Source organism: Pteropus medius, unplaced genomic scaffold (assembly GCF_902729225.1).
Source record: "Pteropus medius unplaced genomic scaffold, Ma_sr-lr_union100, whole genome shotgun sequence".
Taxonomy (NCBI): Eukaryota; Metazoa; Chordata; class Mammalia; order Chiroptera; family Pteropodidae; genus Pteropus; species Pteropus medius.
In genome coordinates, this window is record NW_024350924.1 from 6,135,067 (window position 1) to 6,151,358 (window position 16,292).

The following is a 16,292-nucleotide window of genomic DNA, read 5'->3' on the forward strand; positions in this document are numbered from 1 at the left end:
ATTGTAACAGCTTATATTAAAGACAGCAGCATCAGGTTGGAGCTTCAGATACAGCCATTTAACATGATGTTTAGGAAGAACATGAATAGAATTATGGGCATAGACTGAATGATCTTTTTACTATTAACTGTTTCCTATTGAAAATTGCCACAAGATCCTTTGTTGGAAAAAACTGAATATTTGACTGTTTGGCTTTCTGGTCATCATCTCCTTTGACCCAACAGTAACAGAACACGTTACTGAACCTAAAAATACCTCATTCCTTTCCAACTCCTTTCTGTGACATTGACACCTGGATTTCCCAATGGTATTTACAAATCGGTATATCCAAACCAACAAATTTCCTCCCAAACCTGTTTCTCCTTCAAGGACTCTTCTCTTTATATGTTACCCTCCAGTTCTCCCATCCCCTTTGTGGCAGATGCCCTAGTTTCTTCTCAAGTCATTTTCCTAACAGTATAGAGGCTCCTCAAAAAATTAAGACTAGGACTAATATGTGATCCAGCAATACCTCTTCTCGTCCACACGTGGAAACAACCTAAGTGTCCACTGACAGATGATTGGATAAAGAAGAGGTAGTGCATAAATATATACACAATGGAATACTACTCAGCCATGAGAAATGAAATGTTGCCATTTGCAACAACATGGATGGATCTTGAGAGTGAAATAATACAGAAGGAAAGGGACACAAGTCATATGATTTCACTCATATACAGGATATAAGACAAAAAGTAACAAACTAACAAAACAAACTCACAGATACAGACAACAGAATGGTGGTTACCAGAGGGGAAGGGGGTTGCGGGGAAGGACAAAGTGGGTAAAGGGGATTAAATATATGGTAACAGAAGGATTTCGGTTATGAGAACAGCTTTCTGTGTTTGGCGAATATGCTGGTATGTTCATGAGGCTACACACACACACACACACACACACAGTGAGCATGCAGTAGAGTACACAGATATTTACGGTACACCTAAAAATTATATGTTATTATCCAATGTTACTGCAACACATTTAATTTTCAAAAGTCAAAGTCGTTGACAGAAATGAGTTTTGAAGAGTCTCTTTTCTCACCTCTGTGGCCACACCGTTGGAGACATTTCAGAGGATTCAGGTGAGTAGAGGCGGCGTGATAGCTGCGAGCTGAAGCGTGGATGGGAGGTGAGGAAGTGGAGACACATCTTTCTCAGTGATGTTGTCAGACAGTAGGAGAAAAAACAGAATGATAGCTAGAGGGCACTGGGGTCAAGGGAGCACATTTATAGAATTCTAGTGGCAGGAAAAACTATATAAAGGATAACAGACGTATAAAGAGAGTAGAAACTAAGGACGGAACAAGTTTCCAGTGGAAGTAAGACCCAGCTGGAGGAGGAACCTTGGGGAGAGGAGAGGACTCTTTTCTGAGCCTGGACTGGAAGAGGGACGAAGAAAGCAGACAGAGACACTTTGAGACGTGCGGGTAGTTTGGGGCGGGGTATTCGAGCCTGTATTATTTCTGATTCACTGAGTAAAAGAATTAAAATGTACACAGTTATTAGCATGTAGAGAGGTCCAGTCGAAAGTTGGTAGATATAAGTAATGGGGAAAAGTACAGAACAAATTTTAAGTATTTACCATCATATTAAAAATAAAAAGATCTTAAGAGACTATTGTCGTTTGGAGAATTCCACCTGATGCAGATTAGAAAAATATGACTGATTATACAATGAAGAGTTTCTAAACTGTAAATATTCCAATATGTAGTATTTTTTAAAAATCCAGTTTATTTTTGTTTTTCCATAAAATCTGAAGTGTATTTGATTATAAAAAACAATCAGTTTCCTGATAATCGTCAATGTTTAGTATATGGGAAAATAGACACTCATATGTGGTCAGTAGAAGTTTTAAGATTTTAGCCTTTTGACAATATATTTATCAAAAACCTTAAAAATATGCATATCCATTAATACGATTTCATTTTTATGACTTTATCTTAAGGAAATTATTATGCAAGTACTCAAAGATGTATTTCAAGACTATTAATTGTAGCCAAATCATTATAAGAAGCAAAAAGTAGGAACAACCAACATGTGAGCAATACAAGATTGATTAAAGTATGGCACAACCGTAATACAAAATACTATTAGTCATTAACGTGATGACATAGATGAATATATATTAACATAAAAACACTAACAATTTTTTTATTAAGTGAAAAACCACATTGCAATGATGTATAAATTATATAATCTTATTTTGCAAAAAGAAAAAGGGCATTTAATTTATATATCACTCTACACATAGAAAACAAGTCTAGGCAACTTATATCAGTATTCTATCTGAGTAGTGGATTGATGGTGATTTTTAAACTCTTTCTTTTGGTTTATTTGCATTTTCTACTATGAACAAGTATTATTTCAATCACAAGGGGGAAAAAAACCTGACTTTAAAGCAAAACAAAACAAATTCATCCTACCATCATCTACAGCCCTTAAGGGAAAACACTCAGAAATTTCCTTCAATGGGACAATCTCTCTTGACTCATTCATTTTCTGTAATTAATCTTGCTTTTCTCCAAGCATCAGTATATAATACAAACTAGACTCATTTAATTCTTTTTTTTTTTTGCTTTAGTTTTTAGCAAAAGAACAGTATTATTTTCACTGTTTTTTAAAAATAGTTAATGTGACTATTCTCATCTAGGCATCTAACCATCATTTGGAACATTTATTATTCAGAGCTCCAAATAAATTTACAGCTCTTTGTGTGTGTGTGTGTGTGTGTGTATGTGTGTGTGTGTGTGTGTGTGTGTGTGTGTTTTAAAGGGGAGATTTCAGATATTCTATTGCCTTAGAGATACCTGTGACCTGAGGCTCTACAGGGAGATGACAGACACTTAACAGAAAGGAGCTGTGCCCAGGAGATCACTGCCGCCTGGCTGCTTCTGTCCCTCTACCCTGGGACAGCAGGTGTCCCTTGCTGCTGTGAACCCCGCTGGGAGGTCCCCTCCTTTCCAACCTGGCCCTCACCCTACCCCCGTCACAGCCCTCATTCACTCATGGTTCAGAGACACCAACTGTCATTAGCAAACTTTGAGGCTCAGCTTAATCCTTTGTTACATTGCTTGGGTGGTGTGTGTAGCATGCATGCGTGCGTGTGTGTGTGTGTGTGTGTGTGTGCAGTTCTGAGTTCATTTTCACTTCCGGTTTGGGAATACAGCTCTTTGGCAGCAACTGTGGACTTTTTTGTCACCCTGTGGTAACAGGTCTTACATGTAAGGAATGGTTTTCAGTTTGGAGTGTAACTAAACCTGTGGAATTTTATGGTATCTTTATTGGATTCAGCTTTATCATCCTGTCGGTAATCATTTCCCAGGCATGCCTAAAAATAAAGAAGTCAAATTTATAAGACTCATCCTTTTCCATGAGACAAACTAGCTTTATTTCCTGTCTCTTGAATGGAACTGAAATTCAGCAAATTTGCTTTTAACAAAACAATCTAGACTTCAACAGTGTGCTGCATTGTTAGGAGAGAGGAAGGCATCCCATAGGGTCCTGCGGTAACAGCGCTGGGCACTGTTCCAAGTTTTTTTTTTTTTAGAACATATATCAATTTATTTAAATTACACAATAAAAGTCTTTTGAGGAACTATAATTGAGGAACGATTACTATAAAAATTGAGAAACTATTATCTCCATTTTACTGTTGAAGAAATTCAAGCATAAGACACGGGCTTGTCTGAGGTCTCACAGCTAGTATGTAGTAGAGGAGAGATTTAAACCCAGGTATTCTGGCTCCAGAGGGGGGGTCACTGTGTGAGAAATACTACTGCTTAGTTGTGCACTGACCATGACGGCCTAGATGGGTTCTGGACTAGACATGAGGATGTGATATAGTGCCCCCCAGCTTGATAGGTGATTGGAGCAGATGGGTGAAGTGGTGTTCAAATGTTTACTTACGGAATCTTCGGACTCAATCTTGAATGGAAGCCTCAAATAAAAGCCAGATGAAAGTGGAACTGCTTCGTTGAAGGGGGCGGCAAGGGAGGACAAGCAGAGCCCCACCCACTCAGACTTTCCTGAACATCTCCGTTATGACACTCCAACAGCTTTTGAGCGGCATGGTTTGAAAACTACTGGTGAACCAAAAAGAGCAAGGATCTAAGATCTGGAGAACTGGGTTCAAATCTAGAATCAATCCATCCTTTTGTAGTGGATTCAGTTTTTTTCATCAGTAAAATGAAGACCATTTCTGTTTTACATGGCTGTCATGGATTAGATGAGGTACGTGAGAGCACTTGGAAATTGCGAAGCGATATATAGCTTTGAAAGAAGAGACCCAGGTGGCAGTGAGGCACAAGACAGGTTCTGGTGCATCTTGGGTAGCCCTGAGTGTTGAGAAAAATTGGGAAGGTGACAACCCTGGGCGGTGTCAAGAAGGCAGCAGCTGGAACAGTAAGGCTAAGCTATCTACGTCGCTTGCTTAGAGTAAACCATGTCCTTCTCTGCTGAAGCGATCACCAAACTGCAGCTAAGAAATTCTGTTTTAGAGATCCTCTCAACAGAATGTAAGAGATGAATAAGGGGCCACTGTCCATCTAGTTCACTGCTGTATGTCCAGAGCAGCACCAGGCCTGGGCACATAGTAAGTACTCAATAAAAAAGTCCCAAATGAATTAGGAAGATTCATAAGGAAGATGTCCTGAGCCAATGAAACAAAAGGGCACATGGCTATGCCTCACAGCGGGATCCAAATGTGGTTCTCTGAGAGGAAATGTCACAGTAGCTACAGAATGATGGGATGACAGGGGCACAGACCTTGGTAATTTCAGTTCACGTGTCATGGTAGGGTTTCATTTTGGACTTTAATATTTAATGTCAAACTCCTCAAATTTACAGGCAAAATGAGCATAAACTTAAGATTTCTTGATCTAATTTTCAAGATGTCTTTTTACTTTGTTCCACTGATTAAAAAAAAAAAAGTTCATGCCAGGGATGTCGGGTCTCAGGTGTAAATGTGAACTGATTTACACTAAAACGCTTTTCAAAAACAGCTTGAGCTCCTCCAGCAAGTGTCGATAGTGCCAATTTCCCCACTTGCACAGCAGCCATTCTAGAAGATCGCTTTTCCTAACCTGGATATTTCAGGCTCCTGCATCTAAAGGCTCTAGTAGCAACTGCTCAGTTCCAACCATGTCCTCCCATTAGGCATGTAGCTGCCTCTATCTTTAGAAACATTTGATATTAGCCCTCAGTATAGCAGGTGCTGCCTCGTTCTACGTGGTTCTCACAAATTCGTGGTAATCCGTATTTATGCTGGCTTTAAAGAGATTAAGTTCATTCTTTTAAGATGAAAACATGCCTCCCACCTCCTCCGGTAGGTTAATAAACTGTTTTGGAGCTAGTGTGAAGGAAGTCATCAATTCAGTCTCCAGAGAATGATCAATTCTCCAGGTCTACTTCCAGCCAGGAATCTGAACCTCTGCTCCTTCTGGCACTGCACAGGGCATTTGTTCCCTGTATTTTCTATGTTCCTAAAGTTCCAGTATTCTTTGACTAAGATGTTGGACCATGTTTCATTGCCCAGTTATTTTGAAAGCACGCCATCCCTCCCACTTGAATCCTAGATGTTCTTTCTCTCTGTGCTCTCAAGTCATGGAGATGGACATTCTCTGAATGTCTCTCAAGCAGCTTTGCAAAATGATCCCTCGTACAGCCTCTTGGCCCCTTTACGTGTATTTATGGATATCAAATAACTCACGCAACTATGTTGGCCTTTTAATGACCTTCAGTATCGCTTGTGATGAGAACAGAAACCTTAACAGCAAAGGCACCTAAGAGGTCCCCTCATATCAGGTAAACAAGCTTCTTTAGCTACTTTTTTGTTTGTCTCCCTGTAGCTTCATTTTGTCAAGCAGAATAGCAGCTATCTCCAGAATAAAACATCCTTTCCTCTCACTTATTGGGGGTCAAATATTAGTAGAACAAAGTATCTGATATGAGACACAGGTGACTGATCTAAGGGGGAAATCTGTTTTAGATACACAGTCCATGACTGTCGCATCCATTTTACAATCTAAAACATTTATACTCTTTCTAGTAGCCCAATGTGGAAACAGTATTTGTCACCTGAATGACGAATCTTCTTGTTTAATTCTGTCAAATATTAATAATCTCCCTCCTTGCCCTACTTTTAAAGAAAAAACAAAAAAAAAATTGATGTCTTCGGGAGAATAAACCAATGTCCTCATAATTACAGTATTCCAGTGTTAGGTGGAGAAGTCTATGTTTGAAATTATTTTTTTATAAATAGTTGGGATATGCTAATTCGACTTCCCTATTTTGCAAATGAGGAAACCATGGGCCAGAAGAGTAAAATTACAGTTGAAGCCCATGTTCTCTGACTCCTAGACCAATGCTCGTCCACTGTACCAAGACTGGTCGACTAGATGGAAGACAAAGATGAGATGAAGACCTCCCATGGTTGTTTAAACACGTCATGTTAGCGTGAGAGAATCTGCCATGTAGCTACAACTCATGCCTATGAATTGTCCCCAGGGGAATAATTTAAAGCAGGCTCTGACATATTTTATATTGAGATAAAACGAGGAACTCTGATCTTCCAACAAATATCCAAACGTCACATCCAAATCTGAAATTAATATTAACTTTCAATAAAGGCATTTCAGTTGGAAACAAATTATAACTAAGCAAAGAACTTCCAGTTTTTATTTTTTAAACACTGAACAAGAAAAACATTCAACCAAATTTTTAAAAATTAGAATGGATTAATTTACAATAAAATAGGCAACTTAGAATGTCAGCCCTTTCATTTAGGGCCAAGGAGGCCAAGAGTTCCCGTTTTAAACAGCAGAATTGCACAATTGATAATTTTACCTATATTTGATGGCACAAAAATATAAAAGTCATACAATATCCATTGAGATCATCCCTTCCCTCCAGAGTAGAATTCATATCATCGCTTCTTAGGTCAGTACTCAGGCTTTTAAAAATCACCAGTAATATTGTGAAATATATCTACAACTACTCCGATATGAAGAACACTTTTAAAACAATTCTTATAGGAAACACCTCAAAATAATTTTGTGGCACACTGAACAAGAAACAGCAAAGATGAAAAGTAATGTACAAGAATTATAGTCCCTTGTTTATAGAAACCACCCAAATAAAATATTTTCCCTAATTAGTTATCTTTGCTTCTTGTAATTTATTAGTAGAGATGAATTACAAGAAGCAGAATGCACCACTTTTTTGGTTCTTGGTTGTAGCTGCCAGCTTAAGAGTTCGTGACTGTAAATGTAAAGCAAAATATGATTATGCTCACAAATTCTGGAATGGGAAAAAAAAACACAAAATATCTCTTTAAAGTGTTTCTCTATTCTTGCTTTCAAGTCAAGACAAAAAATTCACAGCAGTTTAAAAGGATGATGACTGACTAAACACGGGGCCCACTAAAATACATACTGAGAATAATCTCACCCATGACATTCCCGAAGTGAAAACTGTAAGAAGTATAATATTATGTCACCAAGAAACATTCTATAGGGACCTGCTGGAGCAAAGACAGCACATGACAGATTAGGCACAGTGGCCTTTAGACAGAACATCTTATTTTCATACTCCTAAACATGCGACCTTTAAGAAACAAACAAAGCAATGTGTGATTTACGACAGCTGGCCAGGCACTTAACTGGGGCAAAGAGACTTTCAGATTCTGAGGTAAGCTAGAATTGTTTTAGCAATTACATACATATTCTAAAAACCACACTAACTGAAGTGATTCAGCATTCAACTGTAACTTCGTCACTCTATTGCGCCAAAATTCACACCTAAGTGTAACTTCTTAAGCTAGGAAAAGAGCAGTTTTCAAGTCTGAATTTTGGCCCCATTTAGATACTTCTGTGCTTACGACATATTTGAGAAAACCGTAATGTACATCCATACAAGGGCTAAGGGGACATGAGAAAAAGAGTCACGCTGTCAGTCACATAAACAAGACAACAATGATGACAACTGAGGTGACAAGCCTCAATCCAGCCCCAAGAAAAATCACAGAGCAATGCTCTAAAAGGGCAGAAACGAAGCAGCAGAGAGTTTCTGTTTGCAGGTGTTGACAGCACTGTGGAAGATCTCAGAATTTATGCTAACACTCTAGTTTCACTAGACTCTGGGCACAGTGTAGATTTCTTCTCCTCTTCTGAATTCATTTCAAGGCAATGTGGACTTTGCTTAATAAATGAAAATTCATATTAGAAGATGCAGTAAGGTATTTACATATTAGACCAGAGGAGAAAGTGGCCATTTTGGAACTAGTCTTTAACCAAAAGTTATCTAAACCTATTTTTCATTAGAATTACCAGGGTTTTATCTGCAAATGGAAAAGCCAAGTCTCTAAAACCTCAAAACTAATAAGTAATTACATTTCCCACTCCCTTCTCAAACAGAAATTACAGTCCAAAGGTTACTTCTTGTTCTGAACAAGCTCATCATGTTATGTCATATGCAGACTAAATTAATCAACATGCTGTTTTAAACCCTTCAAAGGACATGATGGATAAAGAAAAATTTTTTAAATTTTGAGCTGACGTACTCTCATTCTCAAAAACATAATGAGAAAAAATATTGGCTTAATTTAGAGTGTCCATGTGGCAAAAAAGAAAAAAAAGTCTGGATACTTTATAAGGACTCTAAGCTGACGCTCCTCAGGATACCAAGTTTTTGCAGTCGTGGTAAAGGATTTGTGCTAACTGATCTCTTCTTTCCTGCAGGACTAACACCATACACCTGGCAAAACTACCAGCTGGAGTTACCGGTGCAATGATCAAATGTGGAAGAATTTCTCCCTCTGTGACGCTAACTGGCTCCCACAAGTTTTGAAACTGTGACCCTGGTCTATTAGCACCACGCTTTACTCAACTGAAATAATTAATCAAACTGCAGTTGCTGTGGGGTGAGGAACGGGGGTGGGGGGGCGGCGAGGTGAGAGGGGATTGAGAGCAATTATACACATCATTAAGATACCATGATACATGATACGCAGTGAAAATGGGTCTTTTCATATGTTTGAGGCTTGAAAAATCATTCATCACAGCTATTAAATAAAAGGGCATCAAATTTTTAGTTTTGAACACCTTCTGAGCTTTCTGATATGACCCAAATTTAAATACAAATGGAAGTTCATTGAACATTAGATTATCTTATTGGAAGAAACAAATTACATACATTTTGTAGGTAGTAACCTACACACAAAAAGTGAAGCATAGGTAAAAATTAAGAGAAATTACTTATAATTGTTTCCAGTTTCATCTTTCTCATGAGAGAGCCTAAAAACAAGTCTATGGAAAGCCAACTTCACACACGTAAGAAATGGCATCTGCTACCTATCGGTATACCTTTCCCTCAAAGGTAGACACATCACACACATATCTCAGACATTCATTTCCATGTATAATGGTTTTTGAGACATATATCCCACTGAAGTGCTATAAAGGAAGTCTACGAAGCACTTCTAGGAAAAAGGCACTTCATTGTGAAAGTTAGATTTAATTGCATGAAAGTCGAGAAGGCTGGGATAGACTCAAGTCTGTATTCGCTTATGTATTTACGGATACAGAGCAGATGCCAATTTATAGAGCTGCTAACGTTACAAACCAACCAAACAGCAACATCAACTATATTCTCAGCAGAACAGTAATGTATGACATTTCTCCAAAAACCAACATAGTTCCAAATTCAACAGTAAAAAGGAAAAAAAATAAAACAAAACCACCAGCACTTGCTACTTTAGAGATCAAGACGTTGTTTTCTACAGAATTTCATGTCGAGTTTGGTTCTCTGTTTCAGAGCATGAATTGCTTTTCAGATGAAAAACCTGGGGTGGCAGAGGTGTGTGTGTTTGGGGAGAACCCAGGGTGGAAAAGCACTCGGGAGGAATGAGGTTCATTTCTCTGTCAGACAAACAAGTGAGGAGGTAGTTATATTCCGAGAATGTTGCGCTGATCTACCGAGAGCTGGGGAAGTAGCGGGCGCGTCTCTGTGAGACAGGAGAGGGCGACAGGGGGAGTGTCCTCCAGGAAGTCAGGACCAGGGCGGGTGTCAGTGCAGCTGAAACGAAGGCAGAATTTGTGTGTGAATGTCAATGTCACCCAGAGAGTCTGAGGAAAACAAGGTGAAGAAATCAACATGAATGATAAATCGTTCCTCTCCAAACGTGTCCTACCTTGACAGTGGCTCTTTTCTGATGCTAGAACTTTAACAGTTGTCTGTAAGAGAAGGACACACACCACGTCATTACCATGCAGTTCAGAGGTAGGGATTCTTCAAACTCCCGGTCAGCGCCAAGAACATGATATACATACAGTTCATAAACAATGTCTTCTAATTTCTAATATCACTGAAAACTTAATGTCTATAAAATAATTACATGTTTTAAAAATTGTTTAGAGCTCAATACTCTCAGATAAAGGGTTCCGTAAGGAAAATATTTTATAGTTGTAAGTAAGCAGAGATTCTCAGTTAAATAACAACATAGAAAAAATAACAGCAACACTCCTCCAAAATGTCTGATACTAAATAGTACGATTTATAATTACGTCAAGAGAGCACACGCTCACCTTGTTACATCACCACACAAGGCAACCCCATGCAACCTTGAGTCCCATCATCACTGCTGTTAAGTTTTTTCATTCGGTACTGACGTATTTCTCTTACCAGTGTGTAAAAAGCATCTTCAACACCCTAGAAAAGGAAGAAAATGATAAAGACAGCTTAACAGACAATTCAAGTTGTAAGCTCTCTCTCATTTGTACTTTCTTACATAGATTTAAAATTCCGATTATTAAATTAGATGCTAAAATAGGGTGGTTTAGAAAGATGACACTAAATTTAGCATTCTTACTGAATCACATTAACAGACTGACATACGAATGGCACATTTTACAAAAACAACATTCAATCAAAAGACAACTGGTAATGTGGAACACACAAAACTGGTGTTGATGGAGAAAAGACAAATGTTTATAAAAATATCTTTAATCAAGGGTCTTCATTCTAGTAATATTTGTGTATGTTAATGTGGGAGTAAAAATGCCATACCAGAATATTAACAAGTTCATGTTAGGTTTAAACTGATTAAAAAAAAAAAATAGAACACTATTAAAAACCCGTAACAAAGAATGTGGATATTTCTAGTCAGTCAATCACACTTATCTGCCTTATACCCTTGCCAGATGCTGAAAGCTGCACTGTACCTGTCTGGTCTTGGCTGAGGTTTCAATGAATGGAATCCCATAACTCTTGGCCAGTTCGTGGGCTTGTTTTGTGTCAACTGTCCTTGTTGGCAAATCACACTTGTTTCCTACTAGCACCATAGGTACATCATCTGAGTCCTTTACTCGCTTAATCTGTTCCCTAAAAAAAGGGAACATGTTATAAGAATAAGCTTTTTGGAAGGAATAAACAGCTAGGGCAAAAAGGAATCTAGCAAATTTTATCAAGCCTGTTTCTAGTAGTTTCACTCCCTCCCCCGTCCCACCCCCCAACTACTTATAAAAGACCGTGTATAATGAGGAGACTGGTTTACACTTGATTCAGCAGCCACAGGGAAGCCAGGTACCAGTTCGCCTTCTAGTGGAAATAAACGGCTAGCTGATCTTGACACGTGCCCTTGTTAGGCTCCTCCATTCTTCCCAAGAATTTGGCTCTGGATTTAATTGGCAACTCTGAATCGCACTCTAGATTAAGGTCCGAAGTACAAAACGTAAAGTTTGCTGCCTCTAAAAAATTTTTTGAGGCTCCCCTGAGAGTGACAGTATTTAGTGGAAGATAGTCTAGCCTCTTCTCTAGATGGGTGATGTCCAAATGTTTCCTTCAAACAGAATTATAGCTGGAAGTCCACGATATCACATAGAAAACACCAGAACTGCCCTTCTTAGAGGGGCACTAAAGGGTCAGGAACTCCCAGCTGGCAGCACTCCCCCAGGGACATGTTACAACATACCATGGAGCAGTCTGGAAACTTGCTTTAGATTCTCTTGACCAACACTGTCCAACAGAACTTTTTACCATGAGAGAAATGTTCTGTATCTGCAATGTCCAGCTACATCCACTAGTCACATGCTGCTACTGAACACTTGAAAAGTCAGTGGCTAATGTGGCCAATGATCTGATTTTTAAATTTTATTTAATTTTAATTAACTGAAATAATCATATATGGCTTGTGGCTACCATACCGCACAGCACTGCTTTAAACTCTACCCTTGGATCCCATACAAAGCCATGTACCTGAAATGTATCACGCTAGCTAGCTGTGGAACCAAGGTGGGGGATGATGGCAGCGGCCTATGTTGAGGGATAACATAAGACAGCCTAAGAAGAAAAATGGCTTCTAGAAATTCAGCAAATATTTAGTAAGTGTTTGCCAACTGTTGGGCATTTTATGAAGTACTGTTGTTATTTCCAAAGAGGAAATGGGAAGTAGAGCAGGTTTAGGAGGAAAAAAACACCGAATTCAGTTTTGGACTCGTTTGTTCCGGTGTGCAGAATTCTTCAAGTGGATGGAGCATGAGCCACGATGCGAGGCTGCAGGAGAGCACTTGCACAGGCTTTACCATGTGCTAGGCACTGTTCTGGGTGATTTACATAATTACAAACTTGTTTAATTTTCACAATAAATCTTGGTAGGGACTATTACCCTCCACGTGACAGATAAGGAAACTGAGTATTAACTTTCTGCAATAACCCCAGATTCTTCATGTCAAGCAACCTAAAACTAACACTTCACAATTAAAAAAGCTCTATCTTTCCTGGTGTGGTATCCTCATTCCCCCCACAAAGCTTCAGAACATGCATAAAGATCATCCTGTCAGAAAAAAACCACACCCCTAGTACCTGTAGAGGTTAATATCTGCAAATGACTTGCTGTTATTGATGGCAAACACGCAGAGGAAGCCTTCGCCTGTCCTCATGTACTGGTCTCTCATGGCACTGTACTCCTCCTGTCCAGCTGTGTCCAGGATGTCCAACAGACAGGTCTCACCGTCTATCACCACCTGTTTTCGGTAAGAATCCTGGGGGTGTGAAGGGTGGGGACGACGGGGAAAGAGATTCCATTTTTATTAAAAACCACAGGAAGTGCAACGCTATTGCCAAGATTAAATTAGCTCCTAAACAAGTCCACTTCTGTCTTTCTGATTTGCCCCTCAATCCACTAATACAGAATCACAAACGGAAAGTACTTAATGTCTCTTTTTTTTTTAAAAAAAGCCCCAAGTCCTATATGCCTGCAGAAAGAAAAATGTGGACACTGTTCCTGGAAAAGATGAAAAAAAAATGTGGTAATTCAAGACAGCTCTACTGAATTCAGACTAGAGATTAGGTTTATGGTGTAGTTTACTAAGGTATGAACTGAACATTCTTATTTATTTACTGTATATTTAAAATTCTAAACATACCTCCATCAATTATAACCTGGCCCTAGTTAGTGTCACTTGTGTTTATGACTAAACACACAAACACTTTTTATTTCAGACAAGGTCATAATACCAAAATATTTTTCTCCTTCTAACAGATTGTACCTTTGGGAAATATTCCTTGATCAAATTCCTAAAGGTTCCAGAGATAGTTAATAATTATTCTTCAGGAAGACAGACATGCATAGATCTTATAAAAAAAACCTTTCAATTTGGCTCAAAAGCAAAAATGTTACTTGTATTTTAATACTTATGTTCTGGGAATGTAGGTCAAAGATAATAAGCTGATCACACTCAGTAAATATCTGGCTCCAGAAACAGAATGAGACCTAGTTTCCTCTGTAACTCACTTCATTGTGGGACTTTTATATACTTTCAAATTGAAATAGAATTCACATTGCCAAAACTCCTTAGAGCATGAAATATAGTTAAGTGTATGGCTGTTCTGAGGAGATGAGCAAAATAAAAATTATAAACACAGATTTTAGCCAAACTAATTTATGATAATAGAAGTCAGAGAAGTGGGTATTTCCTGGCAGAGTGAGGAAGTTTATTGACTGTAATTGGCATGCTAGAACTCTCTGGGGAACTGGAAATTGTACATATTTTTATTTGAGTAGTTACGTGAGTGTATACAAATTTAAAAAGTCACTGAGCTGTTGATACAAAGATTTATGGATTTTTTAAAATTATTATTTACGCCTACAGCACCTGGTCTTCCTAGGTGGTCTCCCATCCAAGTACTAACCAGGCCCAACCCTGCTTAGTTTCTGAGATCAGACATCAGGCTTGTTCAGGGTGGCATGGCCATAGACCATGGACCGTGGCTCCACTGGGGTGCGAACCCAGGACCTTCTGCGTGTGAAGCAGATGTGCTAACCACTACACTATGGAACCATGTCCAAGATTTGTATATTTTACTGAATGTAAATTACTCCACAATAAATTAGACTCTGAAAAACATTAAAAGGGTCTATTAATATTAAAGTAGTAAGCCTAAAATAAAGTTTTTTTCTAAGGATTAGGGTGTGGATTAAAATAAAATAACCTATACAGTTAGGCATTTCTAAATTGAATAAAATTATAAAACCTTTTATTTAAAGCAGAGGTCCCCAACCCCTAAGCTGCAGACTGGTACCAGTCCATGGCCTGTTAGGAACCGGGCTGCACAGCAGGAGATGAGTGGCAGGCAAGCTAGTGAAGCTTCATCTGTATCTCCTGCTCCCCAGTGCTGGCATCATCGCCTCAGCTCCACCTCAGATCACCAGGCATTAGATTTTTATAGAAGCATCGATTCTTGGTGCCAAAATGGTTGGGGACCGCTGATCAAAAGACCTTAGATGCCATTTATTGAAGCCAATCTAAAACATGAACTCCCCCCTCCCAAACAACAGATTCATGCAGTGCTTTACCATTCACAAAAATTTAAACGTATCTGATTTTGCACAACACCCCTGTGTGGTAGACAAGACCAGCCTATGGTAATAGATGAGGAAAATGAGAATCACAGTGATTAAGTGATTTGCTCGATATCACATAATTAAGTTGCAAACAAAACTGAAATCCTAGACAGTGACTCAAAATCTCATTCTTTCTAGTCCAACCCCAATCTCAACTGCTACAATTAGGTAAGAAAATAAAATAGCACTACACCCAAATCTCCAAATCCTTTATCTCCATTCTGATATTATTCAGACATTGCCCTTTCTATGGCCTGTGTTTCTTTTTAATAGAGCTGTCCTATATGAAGAAACTAAGTGAGTTCAACAGATTTTACAAGTTTACAGAACTGTTAAAAACTACTGTTTTCAGAAAATCTTCAGCAGCTAATAAACTCTTCTCCACAAACAGGGAAAGCTTTATTGTACTACTGAATGCAGTACCCAAAGTAACTTTCCACTTTCTCTTCTGATTATTTCTTTATCTAAAGACTAGCTAAAGGGTACGGGTGAAGGTAAAACGAAAGAAAGAGGTCGGCGGACTACCACTGGGCCTCACCTCTATGGTGGGATCATATTCATCTACAAAGTGGTTCTGGATTAGCTGGATGGTCAGCGCGCTTTTCCCAACACCACCTGCTCCAACCACCACCAGTTTGTACTCAGTCATTTCACACCAGCGAGAACCTGTGGGAAATAAGCAGTTAGGGGTAATTGGCGAGCGACATCTACAGTACTTCAAAGCTTTTTTATAATCAATAGCAAGTAAAACCAGAGTTTGAAATGTATGTTTCACACACGTGACCCTCCGCTTGGTTCTCAAAGCGATTTAGGAATGCAAAAACACTTGCAGGTGACTGTGGGCCCCAGAATTCTGGATTAGAGTCTCCCAGCTACCCCCACCCTCATCTATTTTTCAACAGTCCTTGAGCCCCGCCCGCTGTCAGCCTAAGGTCAAGGAAACCCCCTGTTCCTGCTCCTGCAAGTATTCTCGGCTTTGTGGGGGCTGCCTCCAGGCCGTTCCCCTTTTAGAGTCCCCCGCCTGTCTCCAAATCTCTCTCTCGTAGGGATCCAAACGAAGGATCCCCGCCCAGGGCCTTTGTCTCCCGCGCGCAGATTCCGCTCGATTCCTGGCAACAGCGAGTCGCATGCACGCTCCGAAGCCGAACACTGCACACGCCAGAGCCCTACCTCAAGCTCCGGTGCCTCCGCTGCCAACGGATTTAGAACCACAACAGGGAAAAATGTTGGAGACCCCGGAACCGCCATGAACAGCCCCCACCAGGGAGCGGCACTTCCGGCCCCACCCGCTACGTAATCAGTCGGCGCCGGGGGCGCCAGAGTCCCCGCCCCGGCCACGTGGGCCTCTGAGACAGGAG

The 16,292-nt window shown here is 39.5% G+C and overlaps 1 protein-coding gene, 1 non-coding gene and 1 pseudogene across 3 annotated transcripts; all 3 read right to left on the minus strand.

The window, feature by feature from the left end:
- Window positions 1–6,684: 6,684 nt before the first annotated feature.
- On the minus strand, window positions 6,685–16,254 carry NRAS (NRAS proto-oncogene, GTPase). Of its 2 annotated transcripts, none has more exons than XM_039841277.1 (7): window positions 16,105–16,254; window positions 15,473–15,600; window positions 12,894–13,072; window positions 11,255–11,414; window positions 10,716–10,742; window positions 10,225–10,267; window positions 6,685–10,109 (listed from the first exon to the last, which is right to left on the minus strand). In XM_039841277.1, exons 2-7 carry the CDS (start codon window positions 15,581–15,583, stop codon window positions 10,006–10,008), a joined length of 624 nt encoding a protein of 207 aa, XP_039697211.1. In that variant the 5' UTR covers window positions 15,584–15,600; window positions 16,105–16,254; the 3' UTR covers window positions 6,685–10,005. The 2 variants fall into 2 exon arrangements, with proteins under 2 accessions (XP_039697211.1, XP_039697212.1); XM_039841278.1 differs by having other exon boundaries at window positions 10,619–10,742; window positions 16,105–16,252.
- LOC120585361 (uncharacterized) lies at window positions 14,174–14,289 on the minus strand (annotated as a pseudogene).
- On the minus strand, window positions 14,299–14,371 carry TRNAV-CAC (transfer RNA valine (anticodon CAC)). Its single transcript has one exon. It is a non-coding gene; the product is annotated as a tRNA-Val (tRNA).
- Window positions 16,255–16,292: the final 38 nt, after the last annotated feature.

Bases quoted from the DNA above. Each gene is read 5' to 3' on its own strand.
- NRAS (XM_039841277.1), bottom strand. From the start codon at position 15,583: ATGACTGAGTACAAACTGGTGGTGGTTGGAGCAGGTGGTGTTGGGAAA. The intron at 13,073-15,472 runs GTGAGGCCCAGT...TCACACCCCCAG, and splicing joins AATATGATCCCACCATAGAG to GATTCTTACCGAAAACAGGT. The intron at 10,743-11,254 runs GTACAGTGCAGC...TTCCTTTTCTAG, and splicing joins CCTCAGCCAAGACCAGACAG to GGTGTTGAAGATGCTTTTTA.